The sequence below is a fragment of the Coregonus lavaretus genome (genome assembly GCF_964263955.1).
Source record: "Coregonus lavaretus genome assembly, chromosome: 16".
Taxonomy (NCBI): Eukaryota; Metazoa; Chordata; class Actinopteri; order Salmoniformes; family Salmonidae; genus Coregonus; species Coregonus lavaretus.
In genome coordinates this window covers 7,686,746-7,698,950 of record NC_140003.1, presented here as the reverse complement: position 1 = coordinate 7,698,950, position 12,205 = coordinate 7,686,746, and the positions used below count along the sequence as shown (strand labels likewise).

At 42.6% G+C, this 12,205-nt stretch overlaps 1 protein-coding gene across 1 annotated transcript in view; it reads right to left on the bottom strand.

Moving 5' to 3' along the window:
- Nucleotides 1–8,934, bottom strand: part of LOC311143338 (E3 ubiquitin-protein ligase HECW2-like) — a gene marked incomplete at both ends in the record, with an annotated part of 54,760 nt that extends 45,826 nt beyond the window's left edge. Inside the window, 2 exons of the mRNA XM_084179180.1 lie at nt 3,621–3,728; nt 8,541–8,934. Of these exons, the coding sequence (XP_084035306.1) occupies nt 3,621–3,728; nt 8,541–8,934 (502 nt within the window). The remainder of the gene's footprint in view (nt 1–3,620; nt 3,729–8,540) is intronic.
- Nucleotides 8,935–12,205: the final 3,271 nt, after the last annotated feature.

Below are 12,205 nucleotides of genomic sequence, written 5' to 3'. Positions count from 1 at the left end.
GACCAGGACGACTGATCCGTGTAAAGGAAAGAATGAATGGGGCCATGTATCGTGAGATTTTGAGTGAAAACCTCCTTCCATCAGCAAGGGCATTGAAGATGAAACGTGGCTGGGTCATTCAGCATCACAATGATCCCAAACACACCGCCCAGGCAATGAAGGAGTGGCTTCGTAAGAAGCATTTCAAGGTCCTGGAGTGACCTAGCCAGTCTCCAGATCTCAACCCCATAAAAAATCTTTGGAGGGAGTTGAAAGTCCGTGTTGCCCAGCGACAGCCCCAAAACATCACTGCTCTAGAGGAGATCTGCATGGAGGAATGGCCCAAAATACCAGCAACAGTGTGTGAAAACCTTGTGAATACTTACAGAAAATGTTTGACCTGTGTCATTGCCAACAAAGGGTATATAACAAAGTCTTGAGAAACTTTTGTTATTGACCAAATACTTATTTTCCACCATAATTTGCAAATAAATTCATTAAAAATGCTACAATGTGATTTTCTTGAAAAAAAAATCTCATTTTGTCTGTCATTGTTGACGTGTACCTATGATGAAAATTACAGGCCTCTCTCATCTTTTTAAGTGGGAGAACTTGCACAATTGGTGGCTGACTAAATACTTTTTTCCCCCACTGTATGTATACACATACATACATATAAATATACATATAAATATACATATAAATATACATATATATATATATATATATATATATACACACACATACATATATATATGTATACATATATATCTATACATATATACAGTGGGGAGAACAAGTATTTGATACACTGCCGATTTTGCAGGTTTTCCTACTTACAAAGCATGTAGAGGTCTGTAATTTTTATCATAGGTACACTTCAACTGTGAGAGACGGAATCTAAAACAAAAATCCAGAAAATCATATTGTATGATTTTTAAGTAATTAATTTGCATTTTATTGCATGACATAAGTATTTGATCACCTACCAACCAGTAAGAATTCCGGCTCTCACAGACCTGTTAGTTTTTCTTTGAGAAGCCCTCCTGTTCTCCACTCATTACCTGTATTAACTGCACCTGTTTGAACTCGTTACCTATATAAAAGACACCTGTCCACACACTCAATCAAACAGACTCCAACCTCTCCACAATGGCCAAGACCAGAGAGCTGTGTAAGGACATCAGGGATAAAATTGTAGACCTGCACAAGGCTGGGATGGGCTACAGGACAATAGGCAAGCAGCTTGGTGAGAAGGCAACAACTGTTGGCACAATTATTAGAAAATGGAAGAAGTTCAAGATGACGGTCAATCACCCTCGGTCTGGGGCTCCATGCAAGATCTCACCTCGTGGGGCATCAATGATCATGAGGAAGGTGAGGAATCAGCCCAGAACTACACGGCAGGACCTGGTCAATGACCTGAAGAGAGCTGGGACCACAGTCTCAAAGAAAACCATTAGTAACACACTACGCCGTCATGGATTAAAATCCTGCAGCGCATGCAAGGTCCCCCTGCTCAAGCCAGCGCATGTCCAGGCCCGTCTGAAGTTTGCCAATGACCATCTGGATGATCCAGAGGAGGAATGGGAGAAGGTCATGTGGTCCGATGAGACAAAAATATAGGTTTTTGGTCTAAACTCCACTCGCCGTGTTTGGAGGAAGAAGAAGGATGAGTACAACCCCAAGAACACCATCCCAACCGTGAAGCATGGTTGTGGAAACATCATTCTTTGGGGATGCTTTTCTGTAAAGGGGACAGGACGACTGCACCGTATTGAGGGGAGGATGGATGGGGCCATGTATCGTGAGATCTTGGCCAACAACCTCCTTCCCTCAGTAAGAGCATTTTTTTTTTTTTTTTTTTTTTTGTCATTTAGCAGACGCTCTTATCCAGAGCGACTTACAGGAGCAAATTAGGGTTAAGTGCCTTGCTCAAGGGCACATCGACAGATTTTTCACCTAGTCGGCTCGGGGATTAGAACCAGCGACCTTTCGGTTACTGGCACAACGCTCTTACCCACTAAGCTACCTGCCGCCCTAAGCTACCTGCCGCATTGAAGATGGGTCGTGGCTGGGTCTTCCAGCATGACAACGACCCGAAACACAATGCCAGGGCAACTAAGGAGTGGCTCCGTAAGAAGCATCTCAAGGTCCTGGAGTGGCCTAGCCAGTCTCCAGACCTGAACCCAATAGAAAATCTTTGGAGGGAGCTCAAAGTCCGTATTGCCCAGCGACAGCCCCGAAACCTAAAGGATCTGGAGAAGGTCTGTATGGAGGAGTGGGCCAAAATCCCTGCTGCAGTGTGTGCAAACCTGGTCAAGACCTACAGGAAACGTATGATCTCTGTAATTGCAAACAAAGGTTTCTGTACCAAATATTAAGTTCTGCTTTTCTGATGTATCAAATACTTATGTCATGCAATAAAATGCAAATTAATTACTTAAAAATCATACAATGTGATTTTCTGGATTTTTGTTTTAGATTCCGTCTCTCACAGTTGAAGTGTACCTATGATAAAAATTACAGACCTCTACATGCTTTGTAAGTAGGAAAACCTGCAAAATCGGCAGTGTATCAAATACTTGTTCTCCCCACTGTATACACACATACATATGTATGTGTGTATGTATACAAAGATATATCACACACACACACACACACACATATATATACTGTACCCCAAGCATACTTCCAAAGTTGTGGCAAAATGGCTTAAGGACAACAAAGTCAAGGTATTGGAGTGGCCATCACAAAGCCCTGACCTCAATCCTATAGAACATTTGTGGGCAGAACTGAAAAAGCATATGCAAGCAAGGAGGCCTACAAACCTGACTCAGTTACACCAGCTCTGTCAGGAGGAATGGGCCAAAATTCACCCAATTTATTGTGGAAAGCTTGTGGAAGGCTACCCAAAACGTTTGACCCAAGTTAAACAATTTAAAGGCAATGCTTCCAAATACTAACTGAGTGTATGTAAACTTCTGACCCACTGGGAATGTGATGAAAGAAATAAAAGCTGAAATACATAATTCTCTCTCCTATTATTCTGACATTTCACATTCTAAAAATAAAGTGGTGATCCTAACTGACCTAAGACAGTGAATCTTTACTTGGATTAAATGTCAGGAATTGTGAAAAACTGAGTTTAAATGTATTTGGCTAAGGTGTATGTAAACTTCCGACTTCAACTGTGTATGTATATATATATATATATATATATATATATATATATATATATATATATATATATATATATATATATATATATATATATATATATACACATACATACACAGTTGAAGTCGGAAGTTTACATACACCTTAGCCAAATACATTTAAACTCAGTAGAGTTTAAAGTAGTGCACTACATAGGGAATAGGGTGCCATTTGGAACGAAACCCATGTCAATTATTAAGTATTGCATCTCCCCCTTTCTTAATCCTGTCCCATTGGACCACACTCATTACTCAAAGACCTTTTGAAACGTAGTTTCCACATCATACTTGATCATATTTCTCATTGTATAAATCCCACTGATTCTTTCTTTCCTTCCCTCTCATTTCTCTCCTCTCCATCCTCTCCCTCCTTTCCTCCCTCCCTCCTTTCCTATCCTCTCCTCTCCTTCTCCTTCCACTCACCGTCCATGAAGTAAGGCCCAGGCTCCAGCCTCCAGATGATCTGGCCCCTCTGTGTCCCATTCACCCCACGGTTCTTACAGTCCCACACATTGGATGGGCTGGTTTCATCTGGGCCGGCCGGGGAACAGAGAGAAAGCTTCGTCAGTCCATTCAGTTTGTGTGTGTGGTTCTAAATGAGTGAGTGTGTGTGTTGTGTTCAATGAAGACATGACAGTGACAGACAAACTTCTGGACTATTGTCTAACCTTGAAAATGGTTGACCCCAAATAACATTATAATGTTATGGTCAGATGCTTATTGAACAGCATTTATCTACGCTCCACATTGCAGCCTTATCACAGCTGTTGTTCCATGTATAATGTCTGTTTTGCCTCATGTCATATAACCATGACAGATACTTCAAACAATTTTCCTTTAATCCGTAAATGTAATGCCTAACATACATTCTCTACAACCTCTAACACAAAGGACAAGAAATTGTAACCTACCACGGTGTTAAAACTCAGGGAATTCCGCTGTACGTAGCACTTTCGTGACCTCTCCCCCCCCCCCCCCACTTCAGGCTGAACTGAACAAGCACGAAGCAGCACGATGAGGGGGGAGAGAGAAGGAGGAGGTGGGTGATATCATTGAATGTCTGCTTAGTCGAGGAAAGTGGGAGAGGACGGAGCACCCCGGGGGGGGATAAAGACCCTGACGCTAGTAATGAAGAGCATGATGGCCTCGTGATCGATAGCCACATGGCCTGGTGCCCTCCCTGCATGCTTTCTCTGCTTTCTACCGCCTCTCATATTTTTACCTTACAGTGAACCATTGGGATCCTTCTTCCTTAAATGAGGAAGGGGGGAAGTCCAGAGAGGTCAAGGGGCGGGTGGATAGAGGATTCAGAAGCTTCTAGAGGTCGACTGACTCATCCAACAGCCAATTGGTATATTGGTAAACCGGTAAATTAGTATTAGAGAGTATTAGAGTCAATCATAATGTGGTTGCTATAGCTTTCTGTTAGATAAATACTATAGAGTTTGTTGGCTGAATGTCTCTAGTGGGTATGCATACTTGCATAGAACCAAATTGGTCATACTGTAGTTTCAAAACAATATGTGGTTCATATTATGAACAAATATGAATATGTTAGATAAGTTGCTTTTCACTGCAACATTTAGGCTTAGTAGCCTTATGCAGTGTACCGCTTAATATAGTTTACAATCAAAGTCCTGACTAAGCAGGGCTATCATGTTGGAGACCACCCAGGATAGTCTAGGTGTACATGGTATATGTAATGGCATGTGTGTAAAGTCTATCGCATGCTTCCCAGTCAAAACAGTTTGCGCATATATTATGACCATTTGTGTGACGTTTTTCTTCATTTTGGTGTTCGGCAGTTTTTTTTTTTCGGCTGTTTGTGTGCACAGCATATTTTCTTGAGTCAAGTTGAAATTTGGTAGCCGAAGTCTACGCCCCTTCATCGTTGATTGGTCAACAGTACTACTGCTAGTAGGAGTGGGAACTATGGACGGGATTGTTCAATGAAGCCTTACTAGACAGAGACTAGATCGATGAGAGAAAATCTAGTACTTACGGGTATCCAAGAAAAAGAAGGAGACGTTACCGAAAAAAAGGGTGAAGAACTACTTTCTTACAGCGCTTCAAATCCCACTTGATGCTGTCGATAAAATCCAACTCGAACGTGTACACCGTTTCGGACAAAGAGGACAGAGATATGAGCGTCCAATCGTTGCCAAATTAGCTTTCTTTAAGGATAAAGTAATGGTTCAAAGCCTAGGTAAAAGACTTGCTGGCATGAAAATAGGCATGAATGATCAGTTTCCGAGGGAGATTGAAGAACCGCGCAAAGTTCTGTACCCAATCTTCAAGGAAAATAGAATAAAAGGGAAGTGTGTTGCTCTCGTAGTTGATAAACATTTTTACATTTTACATTTTAGTCATTTAGCAGACGCTCTTATGCAGAGCGACTTACAGTTAATGAGTGCATCCATTTTCATACTGGTCCCCCGTGGGAAATGAACCCACAACCCTGGCGTTACAAGCGCCATGCTTTACCAACTGAGCTACATGGGACTGACAACCAAATGTTCCGCGACACAAAGACTACTCCATGGCTATTCTGAAAGTTCTAATAGAGGAGTCGAATAATGGAACACCCAATACTAGCCATGGAAGGGATTGTAATAATAAAACACATTTATAGTATTTATATTATTTTATAAAGGGATAAGACGGTATTACAAGAAAGGATAACAAGCTAAATAATACATCTTCAAATATAACTAATTAGAACACAAGTACTCAATCAACATAGTGGAGATAAAAACATAGCAAACAGAAGACATAGAAGGCACAGTATGTGGGTATGTGTGGATGTATTGTGATGGAAGGTGTGGTGTGCATTTTTGTGTTTGGAAAAGTGTGGCGTTAAGTGAGTGAGAAAGGAAATGGTTGCATATCCCAGAACCAACGTGTGTCTGTGAGCAGGGGTTGTGAGAGAGAGCTTTCAATTTTGTGCAGATGAGGGATATACATTTAAAAATAAAGTATACATCTAATCTATTATTTTATTGTCCTATCATGATGGAACGGTCCCCAACCCTATATCCTAGACCTGAGCAACCCATACACCAAAGAGAAGTCCCCATTTGTTTTATGGCCCTGCTGTAAGTTAACTACAGTGGAGAGAACAAGTATTTGATACACTGCCGATTTTGCAGGTTTTCCTACTTACAAAGCATGTAGAGGTCTGTAATTTTTATCATAGGAACATTCAACTGTGAGAGACGGAATCTAAAACAATAATCCAGAAAATCACATTGTATGATTTTTAAGTAATTCATTTGCATTTTATTGCATGACATAAAGTATTTGATACATCAGAAAAGCAGAACTTAATATTTGGTACAGAAACCTTTCTTTGCAATTACAGAGATCATACGTTTCCTGTAGGTCTTGACCAGGTTTGCACACACTGCAGCAGGGATTTTGGCCCACTCCTCCATACAGACCTTCTCCAGATCCTTCAGGTTTCAGGGCTGTCGCTGGGTAATATGGACTTTCAGCTCCCTCCAAAGATTTTCTATTGGGTTCAGGTCTGGAGACTGGCTAGGCCACTCCAGGACCTTGAGATGCTTCTTATGGAGCCACTCCTTAGTTGCCCTGGCTGTGTGTTTCGGGTCATTGTCATGCTGGAAGACCCAGCCACGACCCATCTTCAATGCTCTTACTGAGGGAAGGAGGTTGTTGGCCAAGATCTCACGATACATGGCCCCATCCATCCTCCCCTCAATACAGTGCAGTCGTCCTGTCCCCTTTGCAGAAAAGCATCCCCAAAGAATGATGTTTCCACCTCCATGCTTCATGGTTGGGATGGTGTTCTTGGGGTTGTACTCATCCTTCTTCTTCCTCCAAACACGGCGAGTGGAGTTTAGACCAAAAAGCTCAATTTTTGTCTCATCAGATCACATGACCTTCTCCCATTCCTCCTCTGGATCATCCAGATGGTCATTGGCAAACTTCAGACGGGCCTGGACATGCGCTGGCTTGAGCAGGGGGACCTTGCGTGCGCTGCAGGATTTTAATCCATGACGGCGTAGTGTGTTACTAATGGTTTTCTTTGAGACTGTGGTCCCAGCTCTCTTCAGGTCATGGACCAGGTCCTGCCGTGTAGTTCTGGGATGATCCCTCACCTTCCTCATGATCATCGATGCCCCACAAGGTGAGATCTTGCATGGAGCCCCAGACCGAGGGTGATTGACCATCATCTTGAACTTCATCCATTTTCTAATAATTGCGTGTATCTATACAGGTAACGAGTGGAGAACAGGAGGACTTCTTAAAGAAAAACTAACAGGTCTGTGAGAGCCAGAATTCTTACTGGTTGGTAGGTGATCAAATACTTATGTCATGCAATAAAATGCAAATGAAATACTTAAAAATCATACAATGTGATTTTCTTGATTTTTGTTTTAGATTCTGTCTCTCACAGTTGAAGTGTACCTATGATAACAATTACAGACCTCTACATGCTTTGTAAGTAGGAAAACCTGCAAAATCGGCAGTGTATCAAATACTTGTTCTCCCCACTGTATATACGTATATACAGTATTTGTGAGAAAAGAAAACGAAGGATTGGAAGTGATGCAGACAATTACAATCTGCAAAATAAAATATAAATACGATTTCTTGATTTATCTTAGATTAATTCTGACTATATGAGGAGGTGTATACCTGCTATATTGTTGCTATGGCATCTCAAGAGGGACAAACAGTAATATTGTTGCTTATTTTCTAGTTTTTCAAGCGTAGGTCTTTTAGGGGGGTATGCGAGGCACAGACGTTCGCTTCACCTAGCCGAGTTCTGCTAGGAGCAAACTGAACCTAGTATGCGGCGCCTTTAAAGTACACCAAGACAGAAGTATTGATGTTGACTCAGGCTTCCCTTCTGTGGAACTTCAACAGCTTCAGTTTCAGTATTGACTCTGGAGTCTCCTGCACCAAAGACTTGCGCTCTACAAGTTAGAATCAGCCAGTCCTACAGAGCAGCTATCAGTTCAGTCAGATCAGTGCAATTAGTTAAAAAGTTAGCCTTGTCTGTACAATTCAAAGAAACACTTTACTGTCATATAATCAATAAATGTTTAACATTTCTTTCAACCTTTGATTCCATGCTCCACCAGTAAATAGACAATGTTTCTAAACTCCAGTTAATTTTTGTTTAGGCCTGTACTAACACTCCTGATTCAACAAATCAATGGCTATATTATTAGTTGAGTAGTTGAAACAGGTTGTGTTAATGCAGGACTATAACATTACTGTGTATCCCTGGGGGCAACCAGTACAGGTTTTCTACTTTAAACTTTCCTAGTTACGAACTACACCATTATGAAATGAATATACGGAGTGTCTCACCGATGTGATACAGGCCGATCCAGTCGGTGGCGTCCACCTCCTCCTTGATGTCCCAGGAGATGACCAGGTTCTGGCCCCTCCCCAGCGTGAACTCCAGTGTGGACGCAGTCAGCGACGAGCGGCTCTGCGACGTCACCAGGTCTGTGTCGCTGTTGGCCCTCGGGAGGCCCATGGGGCTGCTCACCACGGAAGCCGTGTCCCTGGCGGCATTGCCTCGCTCTGCCAGGCTCCGCAGGTTCTCCGGGCTGAGCGTGTGTCGCAGGTGTGGGCTGCGCCTCCGCGGTGCCGACAGGTGGTCCCGCCCGACGTGTGCGGACAATCCGTGTGCATTGTGGGGGTGGGCTGTGTGGGGATGGTTACGGGTCCTGGGAAGGACCGCGAGTGAGGGACGCATGGTGGCTGCGGGGAAGGGGACAAAGCAGGAAATGGAACGTTTGGCGGGGTTACGGGAGCTGGCAAGGGGTCAGATAACCGGAAACCCTTGGTCTTAGTGGTTGGGTTAGGCTTCAAAGATGTGGTCTACTTCGGCCACTTAATAACTATAGTAGCTTGCTACAGCTTTAGCTTTCTGATGGTGGTGGCAGTAGTGTTTGATGTGGAGGCTGCAGACCTTATCCAGGAGTAAAGACGGGTTGAAGACACAGCCAGCATTGTCCACTACGTTACTCCAAATTGACGTTGTCCGACAAGCAAAGATCAAGAGAGAGACCTCGAGGCTAGGAAAGAGGAGAACAAGGCAAGATGGAGGGGAAAATGAGGGACAGAGGCAGACAGATGAAGAGACACAAAGAAACAAACACGTCAGTACTCTTAACCGATTCACTACACACACACACACAGCAAAAGCAGTGGACACTGGACAAGTTTCAGTGAAATGCAATCAAGAGATCCCTGAACAAGCATTTGTCACCAGCAGGTGTGTTGTCAAAGATCGAGTCACCTTGCCTGGCTCCCCAAACGCTATGCCACGCACACGGACATTACCTTCTTCTCCGCAATGTGTCTGGATCTGAGTACCTCTCCAACAATATCTAGAATGGAAATCTATTCTAGACCATCTGATTGGTTCCACATGTGGGTAAAGCAGTGTTTTGAAAATTAATCATTTGCTTTGATACTCTGATTGGTTAGAGATGATCCAATCACTGATTACTTTGTTTTGTACAACAACCCTCATTTTGACACCACCACAAACAACTTCAATGATGGCAGCCTCAGACTGAAGTATGTAGCGAACGATAAGAGCAGCAGAAGAATTCAGTTTGAGTCATCAAGCAACCAGTCACCAATGCAGTACTAGGCCTAGCCATTCCAATTTACACACCGTGTCATTCTCTCCTTCTTAATCAACCTTCCAAATGAATCAGGAAATCTCTGTCTGTCAGATTGACTGCCCCAGAAAAGGCAAGTGGAGACCCAGTAGAGACCGACAGCTTTAACTGCCTCTCTGGAAGCTCCTAAATCAGCAAAGGCCGCAGGGGGATATCAGGAGGGAGGACTGTCTGATTGGCTGTCCGATTCTGAACCACAGCCGTTTAGTAGGAAAAAGGGGGACATGCGACTCTATGATTCAACGGGAGCTTATTTTAGATGTGCTGAGCAATAACCAAGGCTTTTTGGAGGCTTGGGTATAATTTGAGCTAATGCTAGCGCAAGTCATTTTTGATTTGGGCTGATCTATGCTGGGCTCGTCTCATCGGCTGGTCAGCACTATTCTAGCCAACTAAGCTGTTCTGGGTGATGCAGACCATTGCATAGTATTGTAGCTCCTCTGTAAATTGAGGTGATCTTTGATGAGCTTAAGGGGTGCGAGCTAAATCAAGCACCTAAACTATCTGAAAGAAAACATGTAATGTTAGGAGCCAGGTCGACAGCCTTCATCAGAGTCAGCAATGCACAAATGAAACAGCAGGCCAAAGTCCGCAAGAAGTACGAGTGTGAAGTGTGAGGCTAAACTTTTCTGCTGTTCTTGTCCCCGCAGCTACGTTGTAGCAGAGTGAAGCTGTGATGGGTACATTAATTTATGATCACTAAAGTTCATTTTAGTTTAGAGTGATGAACAGAATGTTTCTGTAATGTTTCTGTAGTACACATGATTTCCAGTGTTCTATTTGTGACACTTAGGGTGTGGGTTGATGGTCACTAGACTTGATGCCCTAATGTTATAGATTGTTCTCATATCTGTAAGTAGTGATTGACGCCAGAGCAAGTTACTGAAGGTCCCAGTACAAGGACCGAGGACACACTGATTATTCACTGTTGTATTGTATTGATGACATTATGTGGACACTGTTTGATGATCTGATTACTTTATGACTGCCCTTTGATGTCATTGATTACCGATGATCGTCCGACTACTGTGATCGCTCTCTTACTGTATTCTGTTGTAGCTGATGTTTATAACTATGTAGCAGGAGACAAAGGTCACTGCTACACTGGGTTTCCTACAAGCCCCTAGGGCTAATGCTGACAAAACAGTTTCCTGTCTGATTGGGATTTAAAGGCCTGTTTAGAGAAAGCCAGATATACTTTTTCTCTGCTTCTGTGCTGGGTGTTGTCTCCCTGATGCAGTTTGTAATACACCAAGTGATTTTTGATTGACTTTACCTATGACTGCTCTCCTTTTTATTCACCTGGACATTCCTATAACAGAAGCATGCTATATATATATATGTGTGTGTGTGTGTGATGATTGCCTGTGCTTCCAGACTGATGCTGAAACTGGAGAAAGGGATGCCTGCATGGATGTCCCTGAGTCAACCAGACTATACAATTGGGGCAGACACACACGCAGGCACAAATAGATGTGTGCACAGCTACATGTACACACACACACACAAACAAACACACTTGTGGAAAGAGGAGCATTATCAGTAAACAAACAGAGACAGAGAAAAGTCTGTACACTTGCATGGTAGTTATCTAACTGTTCTTGAGGTCAGTCCTCAAATTCTTTCCATGTCTGTGTTCCATTGTTTTCACTGATTTGAGTGGGAGAAGTCTGGGTTGTCTTTCTCACTGAGCTAACGGGAGAAGGAGTCTGTTCACTGCCTCTACACACAGGGCCTTGACCTGAAAATCCTTCTTCCCTTCCTTGAAATAATTACTGATCTAACATGACTGGATAGGTGAAAGCTAGGCTTCCACTACACTGCTTTCATCCATCATGTCATGTGAGATATGTGCTTTATTGAAGTCTAAGAAGAAAAGAAGGAAGCAAGGATTCATTTTCAAAGGAGCATAACAAGGCCATGGTAGCCATTTCTGTTTAGGACAAATTGCAGGTTCGAAAGGTTGGTAAAATAAAAGGATGTTCTTATGTAGTGGGACCCACAGATTCCATCTGGTGCCTTGACATTCTGGTTATAAATGCATGAAACATAGTGTATTATTAGGCCTATAAATAAATAATTAGTTCAATTTTGAGCTCATTGGACAGCAAGCTTATTGTAAAGCCATAGAAAACGATTGTATTTGAAAGCAGTCATCAACGTAAAATATTTTTGAAAATGTTTGACTTTTTCTCAGTCAACTTTGAACCTAAATCCAATGGCATGGTTCAAATTTTTGTTGATATCAACTAAACTCAGCAAAAAAAGAAACGTCCTCTCACTGTCAACTGCGTTTACTTTCAGCAAACTTAACATGTAAATATTTGTATGATC